The sequence below is a fragment of the Panthera tigris genome, chromosome C2, assembly GCF_018350195.1.
Source record: "Panthera tigris isolate Pti1 chromosome C2, P.tigris_Pti1_mat1.1, whole genome shotgun sequence".
Classification (NCBI taxonomy): Eukaryota; Metazoa; Chordata; class Mammalia; order Carnivora; family Felidae; genus Panthera; species Panthera tigris.
Genome location: NC_056668.1, coordinates 131868357 through 131885848, shown reverse-complemented (window position 1 = coordinate 131885848; position 17492 = coordinate 131868357). Strand labels below are relative to the sequence as shown.

Genomic DNA, 17492 nt, shown 5'->3' with positions numbered 1-17492 from the left:
TTTAAATAAAAAGAAATCTATAGATTAAAAGTAAATGGATGATGAAAAATACGCTAGCACTTACCAAAAGAAGGCAGGAGTAGCTATATATACTTCAGACAGAATAGACTTCAGAGCAAGGAAAGTTATCAGGGATAAAGAAGGGTGTTAAATAATAATAAAAGTGTCATTTCTTGAGAAAGAAATAACAAACTTTAATGTGTATGCACCTAACAGCAGAGTATCAAGTTATGGAGATAGTATAAACAGGAACGGTTGGTGGGGGATGGAGATGAACAGGTAGAACACAGAGGATTTTTAGGGCAGTGAAAATACTCTAATAATATAATGATAGATAAGTGTCATCATGCATTTGTCCAAACCCATAGAATTTACATCATCAAGAGTGAAACCCAAGGTAAACTTTGGATGATTATGATGTGTCAGTGTGGGTCCATCACCTACACTGTATATTGTAACAAATGTATCACTCTATTAGGGGCCATTGATAATGGTGAGTGCTGTGCACGCCTGGAAGTAGGGAGTATATTGGAAATCTCTGTACTTTCCCTTCATTTTGCTGTGAATCTAAAACAATTGTCTCTTTTTTATATAGTTTTTTTCATGTTTAGTTAAACATTTCTTTAATGTTTATTTATTTGGCGGGGGGGGGGGGGCGGGAGGGACAGAGAGAGGAGACACAGAATCTGAAGCAGGCTCCAGGCTCTGAGCTGTCAGCACAGAGCCTGATGCGAGGTTCGAACTCACAAACTGTGAGATTGTGACCTGAGCCGAAGTTGGTTGCTTAACTGACTGAGCCACCCAGGTGCCCCAACAATAATGTTAACTAAAAAAACATTTTTTTAATATAAAAAATAAGATCACAAGAGAAGAAGAGATGGCTTTTTTCCCCCTGCTACTGGCTGTTGTTTGGGGTGAACTAGCTTGGATGAGCCTATACTTTGGTTATGTGGTTGTGGTTGGCAAAGTAGAAAGGTAGAATTTCTTACACCTGGTTGATGTCTTTGAGTTGCTAAATCAACCAGTTTTACCCCTGTCCTGTATAAGAGTAAATCTTATTTTTAAAGCATTTTTTAAAAATGCTTATTTTTTTTGAGAGAGAAAGAGTGTGAGCCGGGGAGGGGCACAGAGTCAGGGAGAGAGAATCCCAAGCAGGTCTGTGCTGTGAGATCTGTGAGATCATGACCTAAGCCAAAATCAAGAGTTGGACACTTAACTGTCTGAGCCACCCAGATGCCCCTTAAACCATTTTTAGTTAGTGTTTTTCTGTACTTGGAAAGCTACATAGAATACAATTAAAGCACTAATTGTAAACATTAATTTTGTGTCCTGATAGTGCTGCTTTAAAAATCCCATTAATACAGAATTGAACTAAGAGAATAATTTTCTCCCTTTTCCTGCCTCTCTTTCTCCTTCCTTATCTCTTACTCCCCTTCCCTAGCTTCCCTAGAATATGTTGATTACAGTGTTCTTTGTAAAATAACTGAGGGGTCATGTAAAATCTCCTTGTCTACTGTCATCCAAAGTGATTGTCACTGTCAAAAACTAAACTCTTGTAGTTACTTTACATTTTGAATTGTGCTTCTGTTTGACTTTAATTTTTATCTGTCTTAGGAGTTTTGACCATGAGTTTGATAAATTCAAGCTAGGAAATATTTATTAAACATCCATTGTATTGTTCTGGATTTCTTAAAGATTGGATTACCTTTGTTGTAGTGAAGAGATTAGGATTTATGAAGAATCCCTTGCCATGTATAAGATATGTTATTTGAGATGAAATGTTTTTGTTTTTTAGTTTAACCAGAAGAATTAACTGATTCATTTATATTATTTGAAACATAGCTGATTATATTACATTGTTCATTGGTAAATTGTCTGGTAGAATTATTATTGCTAAATTTTCAGCAACTTAGGAGTTTAGACATACATACCTATGCAGCGTCTCTAGTATTTAAATATATACATCCTGATCTCGATCTAGCTAATACAGCTTTTCTAAAGGGATGAAAAGAAAGGTGGTATTCTTATTACCTGATTGTTCCTTAGCTATTCCTTTTCCTTTCTGTGTGACTATAGAAAGGGAATAGAGAAACACATCATTTATAGGTTAGTGATAGTTCTGTCCTGTGTCTAAAAGTAATAAGCTAGATTTCAGCTTCCTTAAGGTGTGGGGAAACTCCGCCTCCAGCCCAAATTGCTGAGCAGTTTACTTGGAGCAGTTTTGCTGCTTTCAAAGACGCTCAAGAGAAGCTACAGCTGGTCCAGCTTCGAATAGATAGGGATTGAATGGACTGCTTACATTTAGTTGTAGTTGTTAATTATTATTGTCAATAGAACATTTTAATGAAAAGCATGAGTTTGGAGGTAGTTTCCTCATCTTTAAAAATAATATTTAAACTATACAGTAAGTTTGCAAAGTAAAACAACTGTTTCAAGTGCTTTATGCAATGCCTACCACAAAATAAAGATCTGTAGGGTTGCCCTCATTTTCTGAGAAACTCTCCCCATTCCACATAGTTACTGTGATCAGTATGTTGATATTGTATTTTGTACATAAAATATAACTTCTTTACCTATTCTCACTTGATTGATACATGAGTAGGATCTAACCAAAATAGAGTCAATCAGAATACTATTTTAGGATTTGGAATTAAAAGACTTCTCTTTGGACTACTGAAGTTCTAAGAGTAAATCTCAGGATCTGTATGGATGGGTTTTTTTTTTTTGTTTTTTTGTTTTTTTGTTTTTTTGAACTATGAGGAAAAATGTTGTTGGTGAAGGGGGGAAAAAAAAGCTGATACATGGAAAAACAGAGACAAAAAGTGGTCCTGAATGTGTAAAGTGCTTGATTTTAGTTCTTATGGTCTAGCCATGCCCCTTCCTTACCTAAATTTTGTTTGTTTGATACCCAATTCCATGAGGCATTTCACTCTTTTTAATAAGTCCATTTTGCCTAAACTAGTTTAATTTAGATTTCTGTCACTTGCACCCAGTAATATCTAATACCTGTATTAAATAAATAGTAACTATTACGGACAATTAGAGAACAAGACAATAATGTACTTAGTTGAAACACTTTTTATTTCAAGTTATATTAGTCTGCTAAATGCTAATGATTTTTCATGTCATAATCTGAAACTTTAAGGTTCCATAGAGGTTTTCATAATATTTCTTGGGAAAGAGCGATAGCATACATCTTAGAACTGGTTTTTAATTCATTTATGAAGAGTTGTCTGTACCCAGGAATTTGGATAGCCATCTCTTAGAAGGCAGTTCTAGAATGTGCTTTGTTCTAGGACCCCAAAGTCAATTATAGAAATCTTCTACAACCTATAATACATTAGAATATCATGATTCATGGCAAATTTTATTCATTAATATTTTAATTTATTTAAACCTCTCTAGTGCCTATGAGGTATATAACATTGAGTCAAGTGCTATATGGGCATAAAATTAGACAACTTATTTTCTCTAGATATTTATTACCTAATAATGAAGCCATGACATAAACCCAAAATTGAACAATAACCAAAATGTCAGCTGTGTGGTACAGATGATAATGTCATAATAGGGAACACAGAGTGATTTGAGTGTACTCACATGGTCTTGAAGCCTTGGTAAAGGAGATAGAACTTGGGCTGTGAAGACTGGAAGGGATTTGGGTAGGGGAAAGACATTCTGGGCAAAGGGAACAAAGGTGAAAGATGACAATGTGCCATTACTCATTCTGTTAATAGAAATTAACTATTGTGGTTCCAGCTATAGGTTAGTGGCTTTTGAATATCAGGTTATAGAGGTAGAGTGGAGATGATTGGTGGTGGTCACAGTCACTACAGGGATTGAGGAGGGTAGCTAATGAATGTGAAATTGCCTTCCAGGTTTGATCTGCTAGCAGGTAAACCAGTTGGATCTCTAACGTGATTTGAGGATGAGAGGATAAGGTTGGAGGATAGTAGTGAATTTAAAAATAAAACATAATCAGGGCACCTGGGTGGCTTGGTCAGTTGAGCATCTGACTCTGATTTCAGCCCAGGTCATGGGATTGAGCCCTGCATCAGGCTCCACACTGAGTGTGGAATCTGCTTAAGATTCTCTCTCTCTCTCTCTCTCTCTCTCTCTCTCTCTCTCTCTCTCTCTCTCTCCCCCCCTCTCCCTCTCTCCCTCTCTTCCTCTCTCCCTCTCTCCCTCTCTCTCTCCCTCTCCCTCTCTCTCTCCCTCCCTCCCTCCCTCTCCCTGATTGCACTCTGTCTCTCCCAAAATGAAATTTTAAAAACTAAAAAAGTAAATAAAACACAATGTAAGGATTGTTCCAAACAGCTGTAAGTATACAAAGTACCACTTATGTACCAGAGTAAGCTAGAGTTTTATTTGAAGCAGCTACAGACATCCACCAGCACCCTACAGAACTGTATCCCAAGGCTGAGGTTCCTTGTGTGCAGTTTTGAGAACAGCCAGGCCTTATAACTTATTTATGAAAGGGTAAGACAAGATTGGGTCTGATAAAGTCCTAGGTAAGTTCAGCTGAACTCTGTGGACCACAAACAGCATTGGAAGTTAATAGCTGACTACTATACATGGGAGTTTCAGTCTGATAGTACAGATAAAAGAGAAAGGGAAAAAATTACTAAGAAAATTTTGACTAAAATTTGGTAAGAAAAGTGAAGTCAGGCCACAGAATGTTTTGAAGGAGAATTATTAGTTTTAAGCAGACCATGGTGCTTAAAGCTCCCGTGCATAATGGAACATTACAAATAGAGGCTGTGTAAGAAGTTAGGAGCCCAACTGCCTGTGTTTGAATGTTGATTCTGCCACTGCCACGTGATCTTGAGTAAGTTCCTTAAACCTTCCTGTGCCTTGATTTCTTTATCTGTAGAATAAGGAAATACATTGGTTCCTTAACCCTGCAGGGTAAAGTGCTTGGGGCAGTCCTAGCAGAAAGTAAGCACTAGATAAGTGTTGATTGTTGAGATTTTTAGGATTACTGTTCTTAAGAGGTTATAGCTAATATATATAAACACTTTCAGTTACTGGACAAGGGCAGAATTACAGAATTGAGTCCTTGCTATGAAAGTCATGGTTGAATCCATGTAAGTGGATAAATTCTCACAGTCTCTAAGTATTTCTTGTACGAATGTTCTGTTTCACTTTCACTTTAGCATTTCTAACTTTTCACTTTTTGGTTTTCCTACTCTATATGTTTCCTCTCATTCCAACCTGATCCTGAAATCTGCTTTATATTAAAAACTCCTACACAAAATATTGAGAATGTACAAGTACAGTTTTAGTTCCCAGATTTTACTTAAGATACTTCCCCTTAGATACAATCCTTTTCCTGACCTGTGCTTGGGATCTACCATGGATTCCCTTCTTTCTCACAGCCTCATTCCCTAGGTTGTCCAATCTTGCTTGCCTATGTTTTATAGACTCCTTTTGGAGCTCACTATAACACAACATATAAACCAAAATATAATAGGATTTTTCTGAATACTTTTTTAAAACTTTAAAGAAATTATAGATACATCAGAAATTGCAGAAGTGGTACAGAGAGATCCTTTCTTTCCATCAACCAGATTCTTCAAATGTGCATTATTAAAACCAGGAAACTGATATTGGTACAATACAACTAATTACAGAATAGACTTCTCTTGGATTTCACCAGTTGTTTTGCATTCATTTATTTATTTTGCATTCATTTATTTGGCATTGTCTTTATGAATAATCGTATGACATTTTGTCACATGTGTAGATTTGTATAACTACCAACACGTTTAAGATACAGAACTGTTGCATCACTGTGAAGAACTCCTTCATGTTCCGATCACTTGCGTATCTCTCTTTTGTATGTACCAGCTCAGCATATTGGCCCAACCCCAAATTGTTAGCAATCCCTGATCTTCTTAACCCATCTGTTGTAGGCCATCTTCTTTCAGGATTATCGTTTGTAAGAGTTATAGCTATTTTTTGTTTGTTCTTATTTGGGGAGTGTGGGCAGTTAAGTTTTAGTTGCCCTAATCATGTGCACAAAATATTTTTTCTGAGTAGTTACATAAGAACTGTAAGAAAAGTGTACTTCAGAATATATGATCAAATCTATGTGATCAAAGTTAATATTTGTTGTTTGAGTCTAGTGTATATATTCAATAATTCTAGTTGGGATTATTTTAAGAATACTACATTGAGATGCAGTGGTTTCTTAAAAAACTGACGTCATATCTGAGAAACATTGTTTTTGTAACGTGTACCTGGTACTTGTGAAAATGCCTGGGATATTAAAATATTTTTAGGATTTTTAATAAATAGCTTTTCAGTTGGTATAAATGTTATTTTTAATTTTTTCCTTTTTTACTTTTTGAAACATGTACATGGTAATAACTCCAAACAATACCAAAGGCTACAAATAGTGAAAACTCTTTCTCACACTTTAAACCCTAGTCCGGCAGTTCCCGTTCACCCAGAGGTAATCACTCTATTAGTTTCTTGAGTATCCTTCCAAAGATATTTTATGCATAATCAAGCCAAAGTGGATGTAGAACCTTTTATCATACAATTGTTCTAAGCCTGCATTTTTTCATTTAACACTGTGCTTTAAAGACTTTTCCATTGATAAGGAACATTGAGGTCTGCTTGTTTTTTTAAATTGGGGGCATGGTGTGATATTAGGATTTATAATAAAAAGTATATATTTGGTCTCTGTTCCCATTTCTGGCAGTGAGCTCCTAAAAACCCTTGGAATTTCCTGTGAGAGAGCAATGAAAGATGTCTTTTTTTATGTAAATGAAGTGACTTTTGGAAAGCTTAGAATGAGGGCTCCTTGCCAGTGGAGCCAACCTTGTGATTAGAGGGTGGGGACTCTCAGTCCCCCTTTCCCCCAGTACCACTGCCTCTGGGGAGTGGATTAAGCTTAGTTGCCAGCAGGTGTTGATGCAATCAGTCATGTCTACTAAGGAAACCTTCATAAAAGTCCCAAAGGAGGGCGTTTGGAGAACTTCCAGGTTGGTTGACCAGAAACCCTTACACCTGCCACTGTGCTGGACCTGAAGCACTATCAGGATTAAAGTTCTTTGTTCAGCATCTCACTCTATGTTTCTTTTCCATCTGGCTGTTGATTCGTACCCTCTAATGTCCTTGTAATGAACTGGCAGTGTAGTGAGAAAAACTGGTTTACTGAATGAACCCTGTGAGCACTGTAGCAAGGAGGGTGTCAGGGGAACCTTTGATTAATAGCCATTTGGTTAGAAGAAGTACAGGTACACAACCTGGACTTGCTATTGGCATTTCAAGTGCAGGGGGAGGTCTTGTAAGACTGAACCTTTAGCCTATGGGTTCTGATGCTCTCCCCTAGTCTGAGTTGAATGGTAACACCATTGTGTATTGGGGCTTTGCTTAGATGTGTGGAGGGAAAAAAACCTACACAATGAAACTGGATGTAGAACCCTTACATGGTATTTCACTTTATGAATGTACAACTAGAAGTTCTCTCATCTGATAGCTTTTATAACTGGTAGTTAATAAGTTTGACAGAGGGAACTATAAAAAGTGATCTTTGAGCTTTTTATTGTAATAATGTTTACTTGACAGCCATCTTTTTTTTTTTTTTTTTTTTTTTAATTGAGCCGAGGCTTTTTTGTTGACAATGTGGATTCTGCTGTTCATTGTTATCTTCCTTGTATAGACCCTGCCCCCAGTGCATTATCTGTAACCCATTTTGGGTTTCTTTAAGTGGTGTGAGAATTTAGACACTTAAGAATCAAACTTAGAGGGAGCCTGGGTGGCTCAGTCAGTTAAGCTTCTGACTCTGGATTTTGACTCAGGTCATGGTCTCACTCTTTATGGGATTGAGCCCCAGGTTAGGCTCCGCACTGACAGCATGGAACCTGGTTGGGATTCTCTCTCTCCCTCTCTCTACTCCTCCCCTGCTTGTTCTCTCTCTCTCTCTCTCTCTCTCTCTCTCTCTTTCTCTTTCTCTCTGTCTCTTTTTCTCAAAATAAATAAACATTAAAAAAAGAATCAAACTTAGGGCAAAACTGCCCATTTGTTGACTATTTGCCTTAGTGATTCATTTCTCAGCCACACCCAGTTCAGTAGCACTTTTTTTGATAGCTTACCTTTATTGAGTCTTTATGTGATATTCAGTCTAGTGATCATAGAAACAATTTGCTTTTCCCACTCCTATTTTATCAGCTTAAATAATACTTAAATTACATAGTTATGATTGCAATTTGGACGAACATTTGTGGTAACAAACACATCTTATCCTTGATAAATAGACACCCAGTGGTGGGAATAAAAGTGGTAGCCTAATAGTCAAAATACACCGTGTGCCAGAGTCTTCATTAGTTTTACACAGGAAAACAGAGTATCAATTAATCATGTGAGTCAGTTAAATGAAGGTTGGTTAAGAGCTTCTTGTATTTCATTTTAGATCGCCATTCGCCTGTTGGTGGGCATTTAAATTGTTTCCAGCATTTTGCTTCCTACAATAATCAATAAATATACTTAATCATTTTGTTTGCATATACGTAGGAATATCTTTATCTAAAAATTCCCTGAACTAGAATTAGTGTGTACAAGGGGATAGTCATTTTTTCATATTAGTAAATTTTGCTAGAGGGAAATCTTAAATATTGTGTAATTATCAATACTTAACTATCGTAAAGTAAAATATAGGTAGATTTATTTCTTTTAAAATTATCCAATGTGTTCCTTTTTTCCTTTAGTTTGATTTGTAGAGAGGAAAACTATGTTCATGAGTCATAAAATACATGAATAGTATTCAATGCATTGAGTCATAGAATTCCAGACCTCTCTCACACATAAATGACTCACTTTGTGTGTGTGCTGTGTGTGTGGTTTATCCTTTGCAATAGATATGTTTCTCAATTTGAGTAAGTCTGATCATATTTAAACACTCTGGGGAAGTTTGCTGTGTTAATGATTAATACTGAAAAGCCTTAAACCAAGGATCCTTTTATTAAAATGACTAAATTAGGACTCAGCTTTGAATAAAGTCTGAGATTTTAGTGGCTCTAATGTTGGTTATCAACAACTATTCAGTGATTTCTGTGCAAAGAATTCTGTTTGGTGGGGTATATACTGGAATAAAAAACATGATCTTGTGGAAATTAATTGTGGTTAGAGAGACATGAGCTCTTATCACTAAACAATTTTAATAGCCACTGTACCAACCTCCCGTTACTGAAACATCTGTTAATACCTAAATGATAAAAAACAGTATCACAAATGTATTAAAGTTATATGAAAAAGCCAATGAAGAGCAAGTGATAAATACACACATTTTTATAATACCTTTTTATATGCTACTGTTAAACCTTTTTTGGACTGCCTATTAATATTTTCTTCATCTCTCTTTTGACTAGCAACTTTTTTCCTAATTTATTCTCAATTGTCCAATTATTCTTTCTTAAAGTATTTGGGGTATTGCCAAACTAGAAAATTACTGCATCGTGAAATAAACTTTTTCTTTTTCTTAAAATTTGAAAGCTATCATATTCTAATACGGTAAGAGACACCAAACCTCTTTAAGTGAGAAATTTATTGGGGCAGCTGGGCGGTTCAGTTGGTCGAACCTCCCAATTCATGATTGCAGCTCAGGTCATGATCCCGGCGTTTGTAGGATCAAGCCCTGCGTTGGGCTTGGCGCTGAGCATGGAGCCTGCTTAAGATTCTCTTTCTCCCTCTGCCCCTCTCCCCCACATGCATGTGCTCTCTCAAATAAATAGATAAATAAATAGGAAATTTATTTCTCCTAATAGTATAGGAGTTAGTGGTCCAGGTTTGTAGAGCAACTCTGTTCTATAGAAGATCATTCAACATCTAATTGCTTGATAGTCTTCTAGTATATTGGCCTAACCTCTGTAGAATCAAAGCTGGCTCAGTTTCACATCTGCCTTCCAGCCTGTGGGAAGTGGGAAAGTATTAGTCCTTCTCTAAGGTGGTTGTCTGCTAAATTAAAGATGACCTGGAGCGCCTGGGTGGCGCAGTCGGTTAAGCGTCCGACTTCAGCCAGGTCACGATCTCGCGGTCTGTGAGTTCGAGCCCCACGTCAGGCTCTGGGCTGATGGCTCAGAGCCTGGAGCCTGTTTCCGATTCTGTGTCTCCCTCTCTCTCTGCCCCTCCCCCGTTCATGCTCTGTCTCTCTCTGTCCCAAAAATAAATAAAAAACGTTGAAAAAAAAAATTAAAAAAAAAAAAAAAGATGACCTGAATGCTGTGTCTTTACTTCCACCTTACATACCACACTGGTTCACACTAAGTAACAAAACCTAAAGGCAGACTAGGAGTATATTCTGTTACTGCATGGGTAAATAACCAGCTACGACTTTATTTGTATGGACAAAAGGGAAAATAAATAATGGAAAACAACTAACAGTCTATCACAAAGCTGTATCCAAAAATTTGGGTGTAAATTTCAAAATAACTCTATGTAAATAGCCTTCTCAGATGCAACCAAGTCAGCAATACCCTTGTAACTTTAGATGAGGTGTAAACATGAATTAAAAATCCCTGAATGTCACTTTACCCCACAATCTTGCTTCTGAAACTGGAGATCATTGGTGTTTGAGCAGGGGAGGTACATGACGCCTTACATTAGTTGTAGCTTCTCTTCTTGAAGGAAGATTTGGAAGACTATGTATTTTTTAATGACAGTATAATTAAATACACTGTTACATTAGTTTCAGGTGTAAAATGTAATGGTTCAGCAGTTTTATACATTTCTCAGTGCTTATCAAGATAAGTGTACTCTGAGTCCCCTTTATCTGTTCCACCCATCCCCCAACTCATCTCCTCTTTGGCAACCACCAGTTTGTTCTCTGTATTTTAGAGTGTGTGTATGTTAGAGTGTGTGTATGTTGGTTTTTTTTTTTTTTTTTTTTTGGTCTCTTTTTTTTCTTGGTTCATTTGTTCAGTTTCATAAATTCCACATAAATTCATATGATATTTGTCTTTCTTTGCCTGACTTACTTCACTTAGCATTATTGCAAATGGTAAGATTTTATTCTTTTTTTTTTATGGCTGAGTAGTAGTCCATTGTGTATATATGCCACATCTTTATCCATGTATCTATGGATAGACACTTGTGTTGCTTCCATGGTTGTATGTAATGCTGCAGTAAACATAGGGATGCATATATTTTTTGGAATTAGTGTTTTTCTTTTTTGGAGGTAAATATCCAATAGTGGAATTACTGGATCATATGGTAATTCTATTTTTAATTTTTTGAGGAACTTTCTTACTGTTTTCCACAGTGGCTGCATTAATTTGCATTCCCACTATCAGTGCACAAGGGTTGCCTTTTCTCCATATCCTTGCCAATACTTGTTATTTCTTCTCTTTTTGATTTTGGTGATTCTGACAGGTGATATCTCATTGTGGTTTTAATTTACATTTCCCTGATGGTTAGTGATGTTGAACAACTTTCCAAGTGTCTAGTGGGCATCTGCATGTCTTCTTTGGAAAAATGTCTATTCAGGTCCTCTGCCTATTTTTTAATTGGATTGTTTGTTTGTTTGTTTGTTTGTTTTGGTTGAGTCATACAGATTCTTGATATAGTTTGGATATTAACCCCTTATAGGATAGATCAGTTACAAGTATCATTTCCCATTCAGTAGATTGCCTGTTTGTTTTGTTGATGCTTTATTTTTTTTTTTGCTGTGCAAAATGGAAAACTGTATATTTTTTTATGTTTAAAAAGATAGGAATATATTTTAGAGCCACAAACAAAATTGGCAGGAATTTTAAGAAAAACCTTACGACTGTTTTAAGGGATAGCTTCAAATCCCCAGAGAAATATTCTGGGGTACCTGTGGAAACATTTTGATAGGCAAAACTTTTGGTTTGTTAGGGTTTGTTTTATTTAGTTAGGTTAACAATTCCAAACTATGTAAAATTGTGGAAATGTATTGAGGAGGAATAGGATGAAGTCAAAGAAATTTGCATTCGTATATCAGCAGCATATAGGCATCTTTAGTCAAAGAAAGCCTAAGAAGCTATTTCTCTGTTCACCTTAGGTTTTATTTTTGCTGTACTTTATATTTAAGGCCAAAATATTTTTTCAGGTCTTTCTTCTCCTAGCAAGGAAATATTTTGTTAATGGGACTTGCTGACTTAGACTAGGGTTGTGGAACTTGTAAGTTGGTAGTTCATGGTTCTTCTTCATTTAAAGTACACTGAAATCAAGTTTATGTTAAAACTTAAGTTCCACATTTCCTTCTTCTCACAGGACAATGAAAAGAGAACTCCACTGCATGCTGCTGCCTATCTTGGAGATGCAGAAATCATTGAACTGCTTATTTTATCTGGTATGTAAAGCTCTATATAATAAGAGCACATGATGCATATTTTTGTCATAATTAATGTTTATCAAACCTAGTTGACTATTTCCTTATATTTGTTTCCTAAGCTGAAACTTGCTTGTTCATTCTACAGCTGACCTTCTGTCACATGCTAGGTCCTACTGTAGTGCGTAGAGTACATCAGAGAGCAAAACAAAGATTACTGCCCTTCTGGAGTGTATACTCTAATAAGGAAAAACAGGCTATAAATACAAGTAAATAAATGTTATAGCATGTTAGAAGATGATAACTGCTATAGAAAAATAAAAAGGTAGGTGAGAATTATGGGGTGAGATGAGCAGTATATAAGCTCAGGCAGTACATCGACTATTCATAGTAGGCCTGATTCACCGTAGAGTGACTGGGAGACAATTGCAGTTCTTCAAGGGGAAGGTGATGTGGCTCAGACCAAGTGCTGTAGTGGAGATATTGAGAAGTGGTAGTAATTTGATGTATTTTGAAAGTGATGGCAGCCAGGTGTCTATCTGTAAGTAGCTTCTATCTAACTCTTTTTGAAGGCCGGTAAAATACATTTTAGGAACTTGTACTTTATTGTACAGATCAGACGGTCTGTCGTCAAACAGAGTTCAGATACATTTTTGTTGTAGCCAAGTTATTATAAATTATATTTGTTGGAAAAGGATGCACGTGCTTGAATTGTGCTTGTGTTGTCAAATTGCGATATACACACAGTGCAATTGGAGAAATAGTATCATTCATTTAATTTTGGGGAGTAAGACCACTGAGAGAATTTTTGAATGAAGATCCCAATTCAATAGCCTAAATAGACTTTTGCCATTTTATAAGTTTATGAAAGTTTTAAAATCTGGGTTTTATAACAAATTGTATGCTTATATAGAATTAAATATAATTAAATATTGACCCAGCTAATATTCTTTTTTTATTGAAGTATAATTAACCTACAATGTTATATTAGTTTCAGGTGTACAACAAACACATTACTCAGTGCTTCCCAGATGATATTCTTATATTAGTTTCTTCATGAGTAACTTCATCACAGATGAACTTCCTTGAAGATGTCTGTTCCTCTGTGAATGCTAGCTCCCTAGTTTCTAGCTTAAATTTACTAGAGATAAGAACGGAGGAGGTACAAGAGAAAAATCATATTTCCTCTTAATTAAGGTTTCTACTATAATAATATTAATTGATGGATATAGATTTATATATGGAATTTTCTTTACAAACATTTTCCAAGAAACAGTTTCTTTTTTTTGTTAAGAAATAGGTATGCTACAAACAGTACAGTTCCTGCTAATTTAATGTCTAGGACTTTGGATAAGAACTATACTGCTAGGTTTCTAATTTTAACACAGAATTCTGTTTATTTACTTCACATTTTAATGCAAAGATGTTATGACTTAACATGGAGGGTTCTTTTTTCCCATTTTTAATTTTTTAACCTAGGAGAAGCTTTTCAAATGCTCAAAGTTTGACTTAATCCCTGGCTTTTAAAGTGAATGCACCAAGGATTTTTAGCTACCTATAGAAGGTTGACTTCCTTGTCTCTGTGTTATATAGTCAGATGAACCTTATGATATGATAATATCAGATATCAGCTTCAAAATAATAAACATTTGAGAGGATGCTTAATTTCTTTTGAATAATATGAATAGAAATAATGTATAAAATTAACCACCATACATTTATTAAAAACTATTTCAGCTTGTCTTTGAAAAATACTTTTAATACTATGTTTTATCAGTTTCATGGGTAATAGTTCATATAGTTGTATTTATAGTTCTCAGGATAAAAAATTACATTTTTACCTTAACCTCTCACTGTATTATTTCCTGGCTCCAAATTTCCTTTGCCTTCAGTTTCTACTACTCTCCCTTTTGCACATTCTGCTCTAATGCCACTGGCCTTCCATTCTGGGTCTTTGAACTGCTCCTTCTTTAACCTCAAACTGTCTTTTCTCAAATAGCCACGTGATCTTACCTTTTTTTATGTCCTTGCTCAGATGTTACCCCCTCGGGGAAGTGACGCCTGATCACTGCCACCATCGCCACCATCCTTTCCCTCTCCTTTGTGTTATCTTTTTTCCTAGTACTTATTATCTGATATTCTTTTAAAATTTTGCTACTTGTTTCCAATCATTCTGTCCTTACTAGAATGCAAACTCCAAGGCAAGGATGGATTTAGTCAGCTTTGTTTTCTAACATATTTATTCCCAATACCTACAATAGTTTTGGATACTTGTTGAGTGAATGTGTGGTTATAGCAATATAAGTTTAGGCTCTTCACATTTTGGTCTCAGTTTCTAAGGTCTTTCGTGGAAGTGAGAATGGGAGAGGTGGGAATGAGGTAGGAATGTGGGGGTGCAGGGTAAGTGGAAAAGGAAAGAAGAGGGGCGCCTGGGTGGCTCAGTCGGTTAAGCGTCCGACTTCGGCTCAGGTCACGATCTCGCGGTCCGTGAGTTCAAGCCCCGCATCGGGCTCTGTGCCGACAGCTCAGAGCCTGGAGCCTGTTTCAGATTCTGTGTCTCCCTCTCTCTCTGCCCCTCCCCTGTTCATGCTCTGTCTCTCTCTGTCTCAAAAATAAATAAACGTTAAAAAAAATTAAAAAAAAAATAAATACCAAAATTAAAAAAAAAAAAAAGAAAAGAAAAGGAAAGAAGACAAATGATTTGTTTCTTATGGATGCAACTCAAGCTCTTCCTTAGACTTTGTTTCTCTTCAGACAACCACGTAGGCTCTAAGAAAAATAAATAAAAACTTACTTGGATCTGGAATAAAATGAGTTGGAATGAAATCCAAGGCTAAGTTTCTACTAAACCAGAACCTCCATTTTCTACTTACAAATGAAAAAAAAGTAAATGAACCAGGCTCTGTGTTGCCAGGAGAAGCATAGTAGATAGTAGATAGAAGATAGTATAAAGAGCATAGATTCTGTGGCCAGATAGATTTAGGTGCAAATCTTAGTCCTACCTCTTAGCACCTTTGTGAACTTTGGGAGGTTGTTTAATCTCTCAGCTTTAACTTCCTCTTCTGAAGGAATTTATAAATTTATATTTATTTTCAGATTTAATATTTTTATATATATTTTAAAATTTACATTTTAAATATAAATCATTTATATTTCTAATATAAATTTTATAGGTTTGAAGCAAATGAGATGATGTTATTAAGATATCTAGAAAAAGTTCCTGGTACATCATAGATAATTAAAATTTGGGCTATTATTTTTTTAAGTTTATTTATTTATTTTGAGAGTGAAAGAGAGAGTGGGGGAGGGAAAGAGAGAAAAATCCCAAGCAGGCTCTGTACTGTCAGTGCAGAAGCCTCATGCGGGCTCGAAGTCACAAACTGTGAGATCATGACTTGAGCTGAGACCATGTTGGACACTTAACTGACTGAGCCACACAGGAGTCCCTGGGTTATTATTTTTTAAGCACTCCTTTCTTTCCTCAACTTTATTTTGGTCCTGCCAAATAAATAAATAAATTCCTGATATCAGGAATTACCTTTTTTGTGACTTTTAGATACAATCTCCTAAAAATTCTCCTCTCCCCATTGTGTAATCCACTCACATTCTGAAATGATTAACTGGAGGAGTGACTTGTCTATTGGGGAAATACAGATAAGAGTTTATTTCCACAACCAAGAAAGACAAAGGTTGAAACAAAATAGACTGTACACAGTATTCTTACTCGATTCTAGAATCAAAAAAAGGTGGGGGGGGCGGATTTTAAAACTATACAGAAGGGGTGTGCCATGTTACTGAACAACCAATGGGTGAAAAAAAGAAATAAAAGAGCAAAAAATATCTTGAGACAATTGAAAATGAAAATATACCAAAACTTATGAGGTGTAGCAAAAGCAATTCTAAGAGGAAAGTTCATAGCAGTAATTGCCTGCATTAAGAAAAGCGAAAGAACTCAAACAGCTTGGCTTTTCACCTCAAAGAACAAGAGAAAGAAGAAAGTAAGCCCAAAGTTACCAGAAGGAAGGAAATAACAAAGATCAAAGTAGAAATAAATGAAAATCTAAAAACAATAGAAAAATTAATGAAATTAAGAACTTTTTTTTTCCCCCAAAAGATAGGCAAACTGTTAATGAGACTTATTGAGAAGAAAGGAGAGTTACTCAAGTTAAATAAGATCAGAAGGAGGAATCATGCCAACGGATCCCACAGAAACAAAAGGATCAGGAGCGCCTGGGTGACTCAGTCGGTTAAACATCCGTCTTCGGCTCAGGTCATGATCTTGGGGTTCATGAGTTTGAGCCCCGCATTAGGCTATGTGCTGACAGCTGGGAGCCTGGAGCCTGCTTCCAATTCTGTGTCTCCTTCTCTGTCTGCCCCTCCCCTGCTCACACTCTGTCTCTCAAAAATAAACATTAAAAAATATGTATATATGAAGGATCGTAAGCGACAATGAATAGTTATATACCAACAAATTGGACAACCAAGAAAAAATGGATAAATTTGTACAAACATACAACCTACCAAGAATGCATCATGAAGAAATAGGAAATCTGAACAGACCAATTACTAGTAAGGAGATCGAGTCTGTAGTCAAGAACCTCCTAACAAAGAAAAGTCAAGACAGATGGCTTCACTGGTAGATTCTACCAAATTTTAAGGAAGAAGAAGGAACACTTCCAGACTTCTTTTTTTATGAGGCAAGCATTGTCCTGATAACAAAACCAGACAAGGATACTACGAGAAATGAAAATTATAGTCCAGTATTCCTGATGAACACAGATGCAGAAATCCTCAACACAATATCAGTAAACCAAATTCAATAGTACATTAAAAGGATCATACACCATTTTCAAGTGGGGTTTACTGCAGGAATGTAAGAATGGTTCAACATCTGCAAATCATTGAGAAGCACCACATTAACAAAATGAAGGATAAAAATTACATGATCATCTCAGTGCAGTAAAAACATTTGACAGAATTCATCATCCATTCATGATAAAAACACTCAACATAGTGTTCAATCTAATGAAGGTCATATATGACAAACCCACAGCTACCATCATACTCAACAGTGAAAAGCTGAACATTTTTCCTCTAAAATCAGGAACAAGATGAAGGTACCCACTCTCTTCACTTTGATTCAACATAATCCTGGAAATCCCAGGCAGAGCAAATAGGCAAGAAAAAGAAATTA

At 36.0% G+C, this 17492-nt stretch overlaps 1 protein-coding gene across 10 annotated transcripts in view; it reads left to right on the top strand.

Moving 5' to 3' along the window:
* Nucleotides 1-17492, top strand: part of ANKRD28 (ankyrin repeat domain 28) — a 196541-nt gene that overhangs the window by 99323 nt on the left and 79726 nt on the right. For 9 of the 10 annotated variants that reach the window (XM_042956703.1, XM_042956697.1, XM_042956698.1 and 6 more), the window contains one exon: nucleotides 12241-12319. In XM_042956703.1, coding sequence (XP_042812637.1) covers nucleotides 12241-12319 — 79 coding nt within the window. Of the gene's footprint in view, nucleotides 1-4287; nucleotides 4829-12240; nucleotides 12320-17492 lie in introns of those variants that run through there. The other variant, XM_042956700.1, reaches the window with a different exon arrangement.